Source organism: Meriones unguiculatus, chromosome 1, assembly GCF_030254825.1.
Source record: "Meriones unguiculatus strain TT.TT164.6M chromosome 1, Bangor_MerUng_6.1, whole genome shotgun sequence".
NCBI classification, from domain to species: Eukaryota; Metazoa; Chordata; class Mammalia; order Rodentia; family Muridae; genus Meriones; species Meriones unguiculatus.
Window position 1 is genome coordinate 195,211,242 of NC_083349.1, and position 17,236 is coordinate 195,228,477.

A 17,236-nucleotide genomic window follows, 5' to 3' on the forward strand; every position below is an offset into this window, starting at 1 on the left:
TACTGTAGTCCAGACACCGAATCTATGAAGTCGTCCCCTAATCTATAGACTGCTAAGGAGAAGCAAGCAGTCCCCCCCCCTTAACTGCAGAGACCCTTGGTCCTCATAGGAGTTTATAAACCTGATTCATCTCTAGCTTTTTTGCCAAAGCTTGTATTGCAGCTGGTGTTCCTCTGAGCAAAACAGCTGCCATCTTTAACAGATCAGCCTGCTTGTAAGAGTCAGTCACAACTGGGCCTGGGGAGTGTTGACATTCCTCAGGGAGGGAGGACGTGGTGGGGGGTCCCTGGACTTGGCTTCAGGCTCCAGCCACTGGCATGCAGCTCTCCAACTGCACATGGCCTGGGAGCATCTGAGAATATAGAGAGGGGGCGGTGAGGACTGTGGTGTTGTAATAGGAATTGTCCCCACCCACAGGCTCATATATTTGAAGGCTTGTTCACAGGGAGTATCACTAGTTGAGAGGGATTAGGAGGTGTGGCCTTCTGGGAGGAAGTGTGCCACGGGGGTGGGATTTGGGGTTCAAACGCTCCAGTCAGGCCCAGTATCTCTTCTCCCTGTTGCCTTTGGATTTGGATCTGGATATAGAACTCTCAACTTCTCCAGCAGCGTGTGTGCCTGGTGGAGCCTTGTTAATCCCCCCCCACACACCTTGACTAAACCTCTGCCACTGGAAGCAAGCCCAACTAAATGCTGTCTTTTTGCAGACGTTGCCATGGTCATGGCGTTTCTTCACAGCAAAACCGACTGAGACAGTAACCGGAGAGGGGACCCAGCTCTGCAGCCATGGGGAAGCCGCCCTGCGTCTCTTGAAGCTGCTGTGCTGGGCTCACCTACACTCCCGTGCCAACCCCTCGCCCACGCTCTGCGAGGAAGCCTGCAAACTCTGGTCTCCCAGTTTGCCACTGGAATCTGAGGAGGAGGGGGACGTCACTGTCGTCTCTCTGGGGAAGGAACCAACCTGGGATTCTGAGCTACCAGCGTGTCTCTGAGCCGCGGTGAAATCCCGAGCCACGAGGGATCCCCTCCTGATCTGTGCCCTCGGCACACTCACCCTCTCGCTCCATTCTGTGAGGAACCAGCTCTTGGCACAGGGCCCCATGTCGCAGTTCTCGATGTCGTTCGGCCGGAGCTTCATGTTGCACTCCTCGTCCTCCACCACGTCCCCGAGGTTGCTCACACACTTCACATCTCGCGTCCGCTGCCCCACACCGCAGGGCACTGAGCACTGAAACACAGCAGGCTTTGCTGTTGTGTCCTCGTTCTTTGTCACCTGCTCCTCAACAGCTGCCGTGAGGAGGCCCCCGCTTTGCCGGGAACCCCCAGGGGAGTGGGATGGGGAAGGAGTGATCATCGGAAAACTCCAGGACCTGTTCCTCTAAGAACCTTCTTGGATGGCATCCTGCTTCCCCGCCTGCTCTGGGCCTCAGCCTTCCATCTGCGGGAGGGGTGCACAGCACTGGAAGGAAGGTGCTGGCTCTGCTAGTGGTTGCTAACTCTCTTTTGTCACATGGGCAGCTTAGGGCAGGTGAAGTCTGCAGGCACAAGACCCACACAGGCTCACCCGCGAGACTGGATGCAGGCATGCACAGCTGTTGGTGTGAGCTGTTTGCAAACAGGTTAACCCGGCAAACATTCCCCCCTTCCCAAGCGCTATGCATCCTAGAAGGAGCTATGGAGAGAGAGGCAGAGGCCCTGTACCGAAGTCCAGTCGGTCCGAATCTGCCACTCGCTGCAGATCTTGAGCTGGCAGGTGCTGGTGGTCTCCGGCTTCTCCAGGTGCTGGCAGCGGTAGGGCTGCACTGCCAGGCTGCGGTTGGCATACACCTGGCGGCACAGGACCTGGCGGTGCTGCATGCCCAGGCCACAGGTTTTGCTGCACTCAGACCACTCCCCGATGTCCCAGCTGCTCCGTGGAATGGGTTCGTGGTGGGCGGAGGTGAAGAGAAGACTAGTTAACAGCAAAATCCCCGGGGTCCCTCTTCCCAGAGCAGAGCCCACAGGCTGGGGGCTGGGACAGAGCCTGCTGGGCACGCTGTTCACCTGACGGGACTGCCCAGGCTTTTGTACAGTTCTAGAGAGAGGAAGTCCAGATGACTTCTATCTAGTGATCAAGGCAGAACCCCTCAAGGCCCCTCAAATTAGCTTACTTTCCCTATAACACTAACCACTTAGGAGCCAAGAGAGCTTCCTCCAGGCCTCCTCTACTGTTCCCCATTTCCGTGCCCCAATCTTGACAGTTATTGGATGGGACACGATCGTGAGTTCAGTATGTATTTGGATAAAAATTATTTTCCTTTACTCTAAGGATCAAGCTTTGACCTTTTAGGACCCGCCCCAACCTACCTGAGACCGTCTCAGTTATCACTCAATAACTCGCTGCCAACCTTTCTTGGGCATGCCCCTGGCTCCTGGCCAACTTGGCCTCACCTGTCTGTGCTCAGCTCAGCTACAAACTGCCTCCCTGGGTTCTCACTCCCGTGGCCTCCCCTGTTTTCCCGGATGGGCTTCCTGGCTAAGCCCGATTGCTGTGACAGACCACCAGCAACCCAGCTCTCCCAGAAGGACAGGCAGGCTTGCTCAGCAGTCTATCCCGCGCGCAGTTCAGCCAGCATTTGCACGTCAAATTTATCTGGGGCTAAGACCTCAACTAAGAGGTTACGGTCGTCAAGCAGACGTGGCCTGAGGCCAGGCGGCCTATCCAGGAGGCCCCTTACAAGGCTGGGCAGGGGAACAGGCTGCAGGGCTCCTCCTCCGGGGTCGGCTTCATGCTGGGGTCGCAGTAGCTGTCGGGAACCTCCTCGTGGGTGTTTCTGTGCACACAGCGGAAGATGGGGTACTGCGATCCTGCAACGACAGGGAAGGCCTGAGTCTGTCCACACCCTGGGACGCAGGCGCTGGGTGACGGACGCAGGTGCAGGACCAGAGGCGCCAGGTCCCGTAGCACTTCAGTTTGATTGCTGATCTAGACACAGCCACAATCTCTACCGGGGGCCGTGGCTGTGAAGTGGGGACACACACACACACACACACACACACACACACACACACACACGCACACACGCGCGCGTGTACCCATTCAGCCATGAACGCGTATACATGTATACACACATGTACATACATGTATGCGCTCACACAAATGCACACACAGGGACGGTGGAAGAGCTCACTAGTGGATGGAGTGAGTGTGGATGGGCACAGCAGAGGCTTTTCCAGTGTTGTGTAGAGGTGTCATCGAGAAAGCGCCCTGGAGGGCGGAGCTGTGAGTGGAGACCTGGCCAGGCCCAGGAGTCTGCGCACCCGTGGCAGGGAAGGTGGCTGTCCACGGGGCCGATATGGAGCGAACTGGCCTGCTAGCCAGGTGAGTGTACCTGAGGCTGAGGCAGAGGAGAGTCAAGACTTCCAGAAGAGCCTTGGGACACATTTCCCTAACTGTCCTGCTCCAGGCTCTGGCTTCTCAGCACGGCCGCTGCCCGTGGGCAGGGCAGTCCCGGCTCACCCCTCAGACCCCGGCACCTAACAGAGGTCTCAGCTTGTAGCACTTTTCTAGAACGCTAGCAACTGCTTCCTGTTTTTGTTTTGAATGCACAGAATAGTTTTACTGCCTTAATGAAGACAAACATTTTCCATAAAAAGCCGGTTAAGGGTAGTTGCTAGGCCTAGCTTCAAGTTTGCCTTTCTCTCTGCTGCCACCTCCTGGCCGAACTTGCGTGTTACCGGAGGTCCTTAAGAAGCGGAGCGTTAACTTGGCCCCAGACTACGCCAACGCTCTTCCTAGGCGGAGTGCTGTCAATCATTTAAAGCCACCTTATCTGTGCTTCTAACCGGTCGGAATTCTTTTTAAAGAACTGTAACTCACTACAATTTAAACTGTACCACAAAGACTAACTTTTTAAATGTTCCTTTAGAAATCTTTTATTAAGTTTGCTCTTTGACAGTTTTCTCCACGTAGGCAGCCCTACACTCTCACCCTCCCGCCCGTCGTCGCCTGCTCCCTTCAGGGAGTCCATACCTGCTGGTGTAAACCCAGTTAAAAACCCGAGCTGAGGAGGTGCTGGGCTCTGGGGGACCCTGCCAGCTGCTCTCCGTGTCACCTTGCTAACGTGACAGAGCATCAAGCTGCCTTCTAAGCGCTTATACCTGTTTCTCTGTCTTAGAGAAGTGTCCCTCTGCAGTGGATGGCTGCACAGCCACACGCCGTTCAAGAGACTGAGAGCTCAGCCACAGCTTTTAGCACAAGTGCCTCAAGGTTATCCATCACAGATGTGACACAGGGACCCTTCACGCTGGCCTCATGTGACACCCTGAGCCCTGAGTGTAGTTTATATAAGAAATATAACAGTTTGTAAGAGAGCCTTGCGTCTGAGATATCCTGTGTTGAGATTACGGCAGTGAAGAGGTACACATAGCTACAACGCAAGACCATTCTTTACAATCTTGCAATTAAGTTCAACTACCAGCTGACTTAAAAGCAGTCATGACTACGGAATTAATAGCAACTCCCTCTTTGGTATTTAACTTTGTTCAGCAACATGCCTGCATCCCTTTCATAGGCTACAGTTTATTACACATTTAAAGATCAATTTCTCCTTATGTGTAGGGGTATTTTGGCTGCAGGTATGTCTGTGCACCACATCTGCACAGCGGCCACAGAGGCCAGAGGACAGCGTCAGAGCTCTGGAGTTTCAGCTGTCGGCTGCCATGCGGGTGCTGGAAATTGAACCTGGATCCTCAGGAAGAGCAGGCAGTGTTCTTAACTGCCGAGCCATCTCTCTAGACCCAGGAGAGATTTTTAAATTAAATTCGACCAACATTGAGCACATTGTGCCTAGTTACAAAGATGAGTAAGACTCAGCCCACAGCCTGCGGTGTGTACTTGAAACGGAGCTATTAGGGGATTAGGTAAAGATCTTAGGTAGCCCGCTCCTTTCCTCCTAGACCATGCAAGGTTTTTTGGTTTTTTTCCACTTACAGCTTTGTGGGATTGAAAAGCAAAAGTAAGGTACCCCAACTGCTTGGCACTCACAGAAGGAGAAACCTAATACATTTAGCACAAATGATATAGGATCCTGTAGGAACACTCTGTGCTGGAAAGATGGGCTTGCTTGGGGTTGTCTGGCAGATGGCCACTGCCTGCCTCCCCTCCCATTTGGCTGTTTTTACATGCATTGCCCATTGTCCATGCTCCAGCTCCATGGAAAGGCACCAAAGAAATGAAACCAGAGGCTCTTTGTCTCTCTGATGCTGAGAAAATATCGGCTTTTTAACTTTTGCCTCTGGTTTCTGTATCTGCAGAGCGGGACTTGGCTCGTCACCTGCAGTTCTTCCATTGTTGAAGACTGCGAAGCAATGGTTCCTCTGGTTGCCAACAAGCAAGGACAGGGTGGGGGAGGCGCTGGCTGGCTCAGGCAACCTGGGGGGTCACTGTCCTGGCTCCTATGCAGCCACACTGATCTACGAAGATACATGCCACCCTGGGAATGGAAGCAGAGCTTGAGGTCTGTAAGACACTAGAAAGAGTCAGACAAAAGAAGGATCGGGAAAAAGTTGACTAACCCCAGACTTGGAAGCACCAAAGAGCCAGCCCAGGAGATTGGCAGAGTCTGAGCATCACGGTTGATGGCCACAGTGATCAAGAGCCTCTCCTGGGTGCCTTCCTGAGAAAATGCAGTCTCGGTTGGTAGGTGCTGCCTAAAGCAATTTCTTAATGCTTAGAGTGCAGGGGAGAAGAGCAGGCCTGGTGAGCTTCACCAGGGGGCATGGGAGCGATCCGAGAGGGGTCTGTGAGGCACAGCTGGTGGCCGCTCCAGGGCAGAGGACCACACTGAGCCAGCGCACTTGTCATTGGTGCTGAGACTCAGTTTAGCCACATGCTTTACTCATCTGCACGGCCCGTGCCCTGAACGTCTGTTCACTCCAATGGAGCACAGGTTCCGGGTATGTCCATCCACTGCCCAAGGGCTGTGTGTGTGGCCAAACGTAGCTATGAATGTGGCTCAAGAGGAAAGCTGTAAGCTTAAAAGAGCAGCAGCAACAACAACACTGAACGTGACTGTGAGGCTCGTGAGCAGGAACTCTGTGGATGGAAATATTACGGCACAGCATCGAAAGGACGGAAACGCGTCCTCGGGGAGTGAAGAAGGCATTTGTCAGCTCCTGCTGTTTGTCACATGGGAAAGGAGGGGAAAATGCATCTCCACTAATGTTTTATTTCCAAGGCACCTCTTCAGAAACACAGAAACTTCACAACCAGCTGTTGCAGGGCTAAAGACGTGACGGCGACAGCCACCCCAGACACTCAGAGCAGCAAATGCCGTGTGGCACACACATGCACACGTGGGTACATATGGACTACATACTTAAATGGGTCGCGTGAGTGCTGCTTTTCACACTTTACATTCTGGGTGTGTGCGCACGCGTGTGCATGTGTCTGTCTGTCCAATGTAAAAAGTATACATAATTTAACTTGGCACCTAAATTTACCCTCTCGGGACTAGACAGGAGGCTTAGCAGTTAAGAGTGCATGGTGCTCTTCCACAGGATTTTGGTTCAGCTCCCAACCACCCATCATGCCAGTTCCAGAGGATCTGATGCCCTCTTCTGGCCTCTTCAGGACCTTCATACATGTGGTGCACGGCAACTATGTGGGCATTAGAAAACTAAATTCACATTCTTTATGCTCTTCACAGGGCATGGGTAAGGGCAAAAACAACAAAGGTATAAACACTACTCTTGTGCCTTTTCTGATAGTTCGCACTGTGTACGTTTGAAAGGTGGCAACAATTTTAAACATCAGTTTTTTCAGGAAACAGCCGAGGAACTCACAAAGAGAAACATCCTGGGCTCGCCATTATGCTGAGCACACAGGCTGGGAAGCAGACACCCAGGGCGACCCTGCAGCCAAGGGGAGGGATGTGTCCTGATGAGCTGTGAGTCCTCGGAAAGAGTGCTCACCGGAACCATGCAGAGTCAGGCAGGCAGGGACACCTGACTGGGGCTTGGAATGTGTGATGGTTAACATTATAACCTTGAAGAATTGCCCAGGAGACAAGTCTCCAAGCATGCCTGGGAGTATCCAGGTAACTCAGGCGGAAAGACCCACCGTCCCCGTGGGCAGCACCATTCCCTAGGCTTGTGCCCTAGACTGAATGAAAAGGAGAAACGGGGCCGAGCGCAGGCGCTGATGGCCTCTGCTGCCTGACTGTGGATGCCACGTGACCAGCTTCTCCACGATTCTGCTGTCACGACTTCCTCCCTGACGGGTGGCACCCACAAACTGTGAGCCCTGCAAACCCTTCCTTCCGGCCTTTTGTCACAGCAATGGGACTAACACGGAGTATGGAAGAAGACAGTAAAAGAGAGAGAGGGAGAGATCTGGGGGCACAAATGGCCAGAACCTTTGGTTCTACAGTGTTCCTCCATCATGTCTGCTATGGAACGGAGAGGGCCCGACCACCTGGATGGGCAGGCGGCAGGGTTACACGCATGGGCCCTTGCCTCACTAGACCCACAGAGCATTACCATGTGGTCCCTGGACAGAGCGGGGAAGAATCTTCTATACACATAATCCTGGATTGCAAATCACACCGTGACAGTTTTCATTTGAGATATCTGGGCACCACACCAATTCGTAAGTGGCAGAAGAATTGGAAAAAAGTCCATTTGGATCTCAGGTTCCTTTGTCAATGCTGAAATGCCCTGCTTATCTCTAATAATACCTTGGATAAAATCTTATTAAAATGACTTTGGCCTTTTGGAAGAATTATCTCTAGCTGTCTGACTCTGTCAAGACACTGTCTACAGGCATCTCATTTTCCCTTACAAACTCATAATAGAGGCCAATTCAGTCACTCTTCAGGCTGCATTCTCCATGTTCGTGTAGTCTGAGCACAACAAAGCCGGTGCAATAAGAGCTCATCAAGTAATTCTCCAATTACCAGGTAGAGTCATGGCGGAATCGCCAAGGCCTTGGGCACAGAGAACTCCAGCACTCACCCCCACCCTCCTACCCCCTGAATATGCAAAGAATCAAAGACTTCAATTCTAGTCCCAAAAGCTATTAGGCCAGTGCTCTTCTGAAAAAGATACCCTCAGACTCAAGACTCTCTTTGTGTGTGTCCACATGCATAAACGTCAGAGGATAACCTGGGGTGTTGGTCCTCATTTTCTACCTTGTTTAAGGCAGATTTTCTTTGCTGTTTCTGCTGGGTAGGCCAGGACAGGCAGCTTGGAGGTGCCTGGGAACTTTCCTGTTCCTATCTCCCATTTCTTCATAGGGCGCTTATGCTACGTGGCCAACTCTTATTCGAGTTTTGGGATTTGAACTCAGGTCCTCACACTCGCACAGCAAGTGTTCTCACACACTGAACCATCTCCCCAGCCCAGATTCAAGTATCTTGAAAATAAGAAAAACAAAACAAAACAAAACAAAACAAAACAAAAAACTAATCATCAAATCAATGTCCAGGGTGGATCACACAGCCTTCCGGGCTTTAGAAAGCTTAGGACGGGTTACAGCCTTTGTTTCTATAGTAACCTCTCCTCAGAGAATGGACGATTTCAGGCCAACAGCAGAATAAGATACCCTCATCCTGTATAGGAAGAAGAGTAAAACTGTGTGGGTCATGGGTTTTCCTTGCAAGGAGGACCTCGAGTCACCTTGAAACAGAGGCAGAGTCAACTTCCAGACCAAGGGCCCCCCAAAACTAACCATCACACGAGGGTTCCAGATGCCACTTTCCCCATCTCTCCTGACTTTGGAGTTTCCAAGGGAAGGTCCCTGGATCTGTGTTACAGTATATAATACAGTTTAGTCCCCTGCACACGTCACCCTTGATTAAAAACTACAGCCATGTTTGGTTTGAGCCTATCTAAGTTTCACTGAAACTCCACCTTTCTCCTCAACTCCTATCTGCCTTTTCCTTGGAGAGAAGCTGCATGCTGCCTCTGGCACGTGGGCTCTCTTCTTGCAACAGTTAATAAATATGACATTGTTAGGCTATGGGACTTTCTCCTGCGGTTCTAGCTGACTGGTTACACTGGGTGAACCCGGGATTAGAATCTTTATCAGGAGAGTAGGAAAGGAGAAGATGAGGATGAAAGCTAATGGGTGAAACCCCAAGACCCAGAGAGTTGTTACAACTATCTGAAATCTTTAGGTTTGAGAATGGCATCCAATCAGCCATCTGTTAACTTGATTTATCAACGTTTAGCCTCTGAAGTGTGTGGATGCTCTTTGGTTACCGATGACAATGTAGGTACAGGGAAAGCACAACTCAGCAGATCTGTGTTGCCCAAATGCCAGCTGCTTTTGTCTGTTTGTTTTGTTTCGTTTTTTCAAGACATAGTTTCTCTGTGCAACAGCCCTGGCTGTCCCGGAACTCACTTTGTAGACCAATCTGAACTTGAACTCAGAGATTTACCTGCCTTGACCCCCTGAGTACTGGAATTAAAGATATTCACCATCACTGCCTGGCTTTCTTTTCTTTCTTTTTTCTTTTTAATTGCTTTTATTTGTTGGGACATGGTAACGCTCAGCCTGAGTGTCTCCTATGCTTGAGCTCTTGAGCCATGAAGGCCTGGCGTGTCAGCACATGTCTGTTTGTGTGTGTGGATGCCCTGGCTTACTGTGTCAGCGTGACCTCTGCGGTGCTGGTGAAGTGTATGGGACGCTTATGCGAGCACCTGTGTACCAAAGCGCGGTGAGCCTCTCTGGTTGGCAGTATTCATCATGACCTGTCACACATCATTGCTGGAAGAGTCTGGTGGCTGGGAGGGGCACCTGGAGGCTGGTTTCCTGAACTTAGCTCATGCGGACATGTGCGCACACGAATCTGTATTCTTTCACTGTGATAAACAGGGATGTGAGGAAATTTTTCGAATCCCTGAGTCCCAGTACTGGGCGAGGCTGTGGGTTATTTTGGAACTCTAACAGAATATGTCACAGGAGCAAGCCGTCTCGACTGCTTCACGTTGGCGAGGGCTGCCTCACCTGCTGGGCTCTCCCTTATGTTCCTCATTGGGGCTTTCCCCACAGGCTTACCTTTCCCACAGGTGGTGGAGCATTCTGTTGTCCCCAGCTGCTTCCAGTTGTGGTCCCGGCTTCGCCTGGGGGGCTGCGGTGCTGGGGGTACCAGGTTGTCTGGTCGGTGGGAGGGGAATCTGTCGGGATGCCTGACTGGGAAGGTCTGTGTGGATTCTGACGTGAACACCTCAGGGGCCTCGCCATGTGGGTCTTCCTTCTCCTGGCTCTTCTCCCTGTCTTCTCTGTCCTCCTGGCCTCTACCTTCCACTTCCAACTGCCCACTGAAAGGTTCTCCTGGGAGAGGCAGCACACACACAGAAGTGAGATTCCTTTGGACATTTTGTTGAGAAAGGATGAAAGGGAGACAGCTTTGCCACTGGACAGAGTGAAAACAGGGCTCCACTTGGAATCATAGCGACATTTTTAAAAAAGGAAATACTCATTTCTCTCATACTTAAAGCATTTATTACTAAAAATCAGTAAGAAGTGGGTAGCTGGAGAGATGGCTCAGGAGCTAAGAGTACTCACTGCTTTTGTAGAGGACCCAAGTTCAATTCCCAGCACCCACGTGGTCGCTCCCACCAGTCCCAGGAAATCTAACACCCACTTCTGGCCCCCTAGAGCACAGGTACAAATGCAGCACATGACAAAAAACTCATAATAGTTTAAAAAATCTGTAAAAAATCTGTAAGGAGCTGTCAAAGGCCATGGGAAGACAATCCCTTTCCACAAACATACAAAGAAACATACAAACAGCCAAAAGCATTAACTCTCAATTTCCCTCATAGTGAAGGAATCACCTATGAAAACATGGACCAGGAGACCCTTGACTCTCTTTTTTAAACCTTAATAAGAGTTAGGAAGTTTGGAAGCTCAAGTCCCCAAACCCTCTGCTGGAAGGTGATTTCCACTTCTCCCGCTCTGCATGAGTGTGCAAACAGCCAGCCTTTGCAGAGCAGCTTGGCCTCAGTGCTCCAAATAGTAACCGGACATACCCTTTGGCTACTTTTGTCATTTCCAGACTGTTAAGCACACACGCATTCTCACTCTTCACTTAAAGCTGTGCATAGAAACACTAAAGTATTCTATGACACAGCAAGACAACAGACTTCGACGTGAAGGGACAGTAACATTTAAACAACATCACAGCACAACCATGACATGGAAAGGAATGCAGCGTGGATATGTTCTGACAGTGGCATGACTGACGCGTGCTGAAAACTGCACAGACTTGGGGTTGTGCACACACAGACACACACGTGTGCAGCTGCGAGTGGCAGGGCACTTTAGAGGCATGGGACCTCACTGTTTCCCTTCCTTGTCAGATCCAAAAGGTAGCGGTGCTCTTAGCTTTTCTTCGTATTTTCATTCTGACAGATAAGGTGAAAGCTGTGTGGCTAGCACAGCGCAAGCCTGGGATCTCAGGACGGAGAAAGCCGAGTTCCCACAAGCATCGGGGTGGACAGGTTGAGGGTGCCATGGAGAAGGACTTTTCAGACAGAGACATAGCCAATGTGGCCTGAGACTTTGCACATTTCCTGAGCATCAAGGACTCCATCATGCACCCCACAATGTCCTTAGAGCAGACCACATCTGGGCTGAGATAGGGCCTCAGCTTGCAATCCCACCTTCCAGTCTTTGCCCTCAGCACGAGCTGAAAGGTTCCCTGAAGCTCCTGTGAGCACCTCAGGGCTCCAGACATTGCTTCAGTCCACCAGACCCCAGGCCCCTTCCTTCTGCTTGCTGCATGTGTGTGTGCCCACGAACACCCATCATGTGTGCTCGGCCTCGGGTTGACTTGAGAGGGAATGTTGTTCGGCATACTGCAGAAGAATGTGACGTCAGGTTGGTTTTAAGTCTGCAAACTGCAAACAGTGATCTCTGGTATGTGGACAAATGCTCAGTTATCCGCAGCCAGGACTGGATTTGAATGGAAAGGGGCGAGGCAGGGTCACTGCACTGATGAGGGCGGTTCCCTCTGTGGGAGAAAGGGAGCTGAAGGCTGATGCTTCTGTTGTTGTTTCATTTTAACTTATGTTGTTATTACTTTTTCTCTTTGTGTGTGTATGTATACATGTGTTTACATATATGCGAATGCATGCGTGTTAGATTGCATACGCAGGCCTGAGGTTGATAGCACGAGTCTTCCTGGTTGCTCTCTACCGTATTCCAGGCAGGGTCTCTCAGCCAAACCCAAGCACATTGCTGCAGCCCCTCTAGCCAGGCCGCCCGCTCTGTGATCCTCTGTCTCCGCATTCTGAGTGCTGGAGCTGCAGGCAGGCTGCCACGCCCGCCTGGCAATTAGGTTGGTTCTGGAGCCCTGAACCCTGGTCTTCCCTTGCTGGGTATATAAGCCTTGGTGCTATCTGTAGAGCAGTTTTAGGTGGACAGGAAGGAGTTACCAGGGTTCGAGGTGTTCGCAGGTATCCTTAGAAAGGAAACAGATGGGTGACTGCGAGCCGGAGGGGATGGAGCCGTGAAGGGAGCGTAGTGAAAGTGAGTCTTCAAGTGTGTATTGTGTTCGCCGTGGAGGTAGAGGAGGGAGTCAGAAGCCATGGAGGCTGAGGTTCCGAGGAGGTGAAGCAGGAGAGGAATGGACGCTGCCTGGGACACACTGGTCTTGCCTCATGAAACCCTTTTTAGACCTCTGACCTCAGACCTGTAAGACCACTGTCTGGATCTTCTTTGAGGCTACCGGTCGGAAGGTCATTTGCTACAGCAGCAATAGGAAGCCAACACAATCCTCTCAGAGTGGGGGCAGGACTGTGGCTTAGCATGGAGTGAGTGGACAACCCATCAGCGGGACCCAAGGCAAAGCATGCTCTGAGACCAAGTGCACTAACAAGAAAATGTGCCCACAGCTTTCTCTGCACTGTTCAGGACACAGAAGGCAGGGGCACAAGGAGAGAGGGAGCTTTAAGACAAAGGGACTCCGAAGGCCTGCTGGCAAAACGAGCGGCTTTACCTGGTCTCCTGTGCGGTGGCACCTGTGGGCTGATGGCGTTGTCGCCCATGATCACGTACTCGTAGTGGACTCCTGGGTTGGGCTGCTGGTGTATCATCTGAGGACACAGAGTCAGGGTCAGGACAGCCTGCACACTGCCTCCCCCGCCTGCTGGCTTGGAGCGCAACAGTGCGTGTGCTACTGTGGTTAATGTGCATGGTCTCATCTCGTTACACAGCAAACAGTCTGTAGCACATCAGGTGAGGTTACTTCCAGTGGCTTCTTGTGAGTTGCTCTTGAGGAATTAAAGACCTCACGTGAGTATGAATCAGAAGGACAGTGGGTGAGCGGTCAAGATTTTATGAAGATAAGAGTTAAGGTTTTATAAAGTCCAAACTGGACAGGCTCTTCTGTAGGAGAACCTGTGCTGTCAGCCATCCTCAGGCCGGGGCTCAGATCTGTGGCCTCTTAAGTGTCCCCAGATCTTTATCCTGCAGAGGAACCTGTTTGAACACTAGGTGGTGACACAGAGCCAGGCAAACAAGGACCACCAACTCTCTTGAGCAGGGCTAGCCTAGACCAGCAAGGGCCCTTTAATATCCATCACTAGGCACAAGGCCTGCCCCAGTCCTTAGTCCCTTGTAGTTTGCCTGGGTCCCACTCACTCTCACCCACAGAAAGCCCCAGGACTGTAATGAAATGGAGTAGAAAACCAAAACCCAGGCCAAAAACACAGTAAAAAAATAAGTCTGCCTGGGTCATATTCTTTGAGGAAACAATGATAAAAACAAACAAACAAAATAAATAAAGAAATTTAAGCAGGACTGCAAGCAGGAAGCCGCGTGGGCTGCAGAAGTCTGGGACAGAGGCCCGAGACAGGTGAGCAAGGACAACAGAGGTAACCCCTCTCCGCCCTGTGCTCACGGCTGTTACGGTAGGGGGCAGGAGATGGGTGGACGGGAGCAGCAGCACGGCGGGAGGCCAACAAGGGACACTGTCCTGTTGGCATCTCTTCTCCATAAGTGGCTCTCACTGAGCAGTTGTGCAACCCAGAGGCAGTCTCCAGATCCATGTTTTACCTTCTCCATCAGGAGGGGGGAAGAGAGGAATGATTGGTTTTTGAGGTCTCGTTGCCTTGCATGTATGCCAAGCCACGTCTACACTGGAGCCCTGTGCATCTCTTTCCCACTCATGTCACTCTCTCTTGCCTTGTCCCCACTCATGAAATGTGTTCCCCCTCCCCAGCCCTCACCCAGAGGCAGGCAGATGTGAGAGGCACTCAGCTCCTCATAGCAGGAGCCAAGACCAACTCATTGGCACTGCGGAAAGATGGTGCTGAGTACGGGACCCCTGAGGGACTCAGCTGTGTGAGTGCAGGTCCTCGCTGTCCACCCGGCCCTCTCAGTTCCCTTTGCACACACTCCGTTTCTCCTTCTGCCCTCTCCCGTACCCCTTCTCTGTGAGGAAACACACTGGCTTCTGCCACTGAAAGCCTTGCGCTGTTTATGGGTTATTGTTGGCCACCTTGCCTAGACCACCCACAGGAGGCCGTCCCCACTGTTCCCAGGCAGAGCCGCCACCTCCCATACCATTCAGATCTACCAGAGTCAACCAACCAAGCACGCGGCTCACAAAACAACACGTTTACTAAAACAAGGCTTCTTCTGTAACTCCCAGCCTTCCATCCCTCAGGAGGAATAGACCAGGCCTGTAGGTCTGGGGAGGCTAAAGCCCTGACTCAGCAAATATTAGAGAGACCAGCACGGCTCTGGGACAGTAGGTATCTGTGTATTTATTTTAAGCTTTTGTTTCCTGTCACCTTTACTTCTTCATCTTTTCAGGTTATAGTGGCTTCCTGTGTATACACACATATGTGAGTGTGTGCATGTGGAGTCAGAGGTCAGCCTTGGCTGTTATTCTCAGGAGCCGACCGCCATGCTGCTTGAGACAGGCTCTCTCACCGAAACCTGGGCCTCACCTATCGGGCAAGCCAGCGAGTCCCAGGGACCCTTCTGTCTCACTCCACAGTTCTGGGACTACAGACATGTGCCACCCATCTTTTCCATGGGTGTTGAGGCTGGCGCCCAGGTTCTCCCACCTGCAGGACTTTATGGACTGTGCCTCAGGCCCCCTCTCGTAGTGTCTTGAAAAAAAAGACCATTAAGAACAACTGTTGGCCAGCTGAATACTCTGGCTTCAGGTAAAGAAGCGGCAGCCCCGTGTGTGAGAAGCAGGGCCCGTGGAGCGCATTTCATCCGGGTCATCTGGAGTGCTGCTTCTCCATCCTCCTCGGCAGAACTGAGAAGGTTGGACCTGTGGGCTGCTCTGCACTTGGCATTTTCTTTCTTTTGCCGTAAAAGAAAACATGCCAAATTAGCATCGGGAGGAAGGACCCTGGAGGGGCTCCAGGGCTCATGAAACAGGATTTGTTGCCTCTGATTCAGTTCAACAAGGAAGATTGGTTTTACTGGGTCCATAAACTCTGAGAGTAATAAGGCACCTGGCAGAGTTTATTGTTTCTGTGGGGCTCCTCCACTCAGGGGTACATGTCAAAGACCGGTGCCAAGCACCGGAGAGTCCCTCATACAGGCTCCACTCAAACCAACTTGTGGAGCCTGGGCACAGACACGCTGCCTATTTGTTCAGAGTGCTCCCTGGGGGCTGCAGGAGCCCAGACCCAAAGGGCACCCCAAACACCCAAACTCACATAGACGTCCAGGATCTCGTTGGTGGGGCCTTCAGCCAGAAAGGACTCCCCGGCCGTGCTGGAGATCTCGTTGGGCCGCTTGTAGGTGAACATGGTCCCTCCGCCCTCATACTTCCCCGGGCGATCGATGGCCCAGTTCCCGTTGATGATGGAGCGGCCCGAGCGACTTCGCAAGGCTGTGGACACAAACGCGGCAGGGTCGCTAAGCTCGAGCATGCACCAGGCGGAAACCTGAGCACCCAGGTCACACCCAGTGGCCCTGCGGTGTGCAGAGCTGGAGAGCACCCCTCTGTCTTGACCACCCCCTCACCTCAACCGCTCCCTTCCACGTGAACTTGAAAGAGGAGGAGGGAGCCAGGTCTGGGAGAAAAGGACGAGAAGCAGAGGGGAAAGACAGCAAGAGGAGAATGAGGTGTGTGTGGAGGGACATTAATTTATGCCCTGTGTCGCTACTGAGGTGAGGGCCAGTCTGCGTGCTGATTTTGGCTCGGTTTGAGTTTTGTACTGTTTTGTTTGTTTGTTTGCTTGCTTTTTTTTGTTTTTAATATAAGGAAGCATAGATTTAAGAATTAGGAAATTTCACATAAAAATTTGAGAGTCCTGGATTTTCGTGTAAAACAGGAAGGCATGTTAACCTTGGCTCAACATTCTCTCAGGGCCACAGGTTCTCAGACCACTTCCTGTCCCAGCCCACTGTCCGTCATCCCCCGACAGCGAGCGAGCCCCACTGATGAATACAGTTCCAATGTTCGCCCCTCTCCCTGCAGCACAGCACTGATTCGGCTGCACGCTTACCAACAGTGGCAAAGGCTTCCTTTCAGTTTGGACTGTGTGCCTAGCGGCAGCGGCGGACTCAACAAGGACCACACAGTCTTCTGTTGTTTCTGGCAGTTGCTTTCTTTTTCATTCCCTTCCTGACTTCTGCGTGTGTAAGCTGGAAGTTGATGCCGGGAGTTCCTCTCGTTATTCTCAATCCTATTCACAGAGGTGGCGTCTCTCAGCTGAGCCCAGACCTTGACACTGGCTGGTGTGGCTGGCTCGTTCTGGGGCTCCCATCTCCGCAGAGCACTTTCTGAACGGGAGCAGGTGTCCCTTCCCATCCAGAACGTATCTGAGTTCTGTTGATCTAAACTCTGGTCCTCATGGCTGTACACAATGTGCCTTGACTGCTGAGCCACCTCCCCAGCCCCTGTGGGCTTTGGAGCCGCGGGCTGCGCTGGAGACTTCCGTGCCGCTGTCAGAGGTAGTCCTCACCCTGTTGCCAGCAGCTGTTGTGAGCTTCATTTTCCAGACACTCGTGGTTTGAACGTGAAAGGCCGACCGTAGACTCGTGCACTGAACACTTGGACTCCAGATGGTGGGACTGTTCAGGAAGGTTGGGGAACCTTTAGGAGGCGGAGCCTTCCTGGAGGAAGTAGTCACTGGGGGTGGCCCTGGGGACCCACTTCCTGTTCACCTTTCTTTGGTTCCTGATTTCAGCTACAATGCATCCAGCTGCTGCCTCATGCCGGCCCTGCTTTCCCTGACACCTCTAGACCAAAGAAATCCTTTCCGCCTTAAG

The 17,236-nt window shown here is 52.0% G+C and overlaps 1 protein-coding gene across 2 annotated transcripts in view; it reads right to left on the bottom strand.

The window, feature by feature from the left end:
- Positions 1-17,236, bottom strand: part of Thsd4 (thrombospondin type 1 domain containing 4) — a 516,099-nt gene that overhangs the window by 17,704 nt on the left and 481,159 nt on the right. For both annotated transcript variants that reach the window (XM_060375409.1, XM_021641541.2), the window contains 6 exons: positions 15,676-15,851; positions 12,990-13,086; positions 10,043-10,318; positions 2,718-2,847; positions 1,702-1,906; positions 1,055-1,228 (listed from right to left, as the gene is read on the bottom strand). In XM_060375409.1, coding sequence (XP_060231392.1) covers positions 1,055-1,228; positions 1,702-1,906; positions 2,718-2,847; positions 10,043-10,318; positions 12,990-13,086; positions 15,676-15,851 — 1,058 coding nt within the window. The remainder of the gene's footprint in view (positions 1-1,054; positions 1,229-1,701; positions 1,907-2,717; positions 2,848-10,042; positions 10,319-12,989; positions 13,087-15,675; positions 15,852-17,236) is intronic.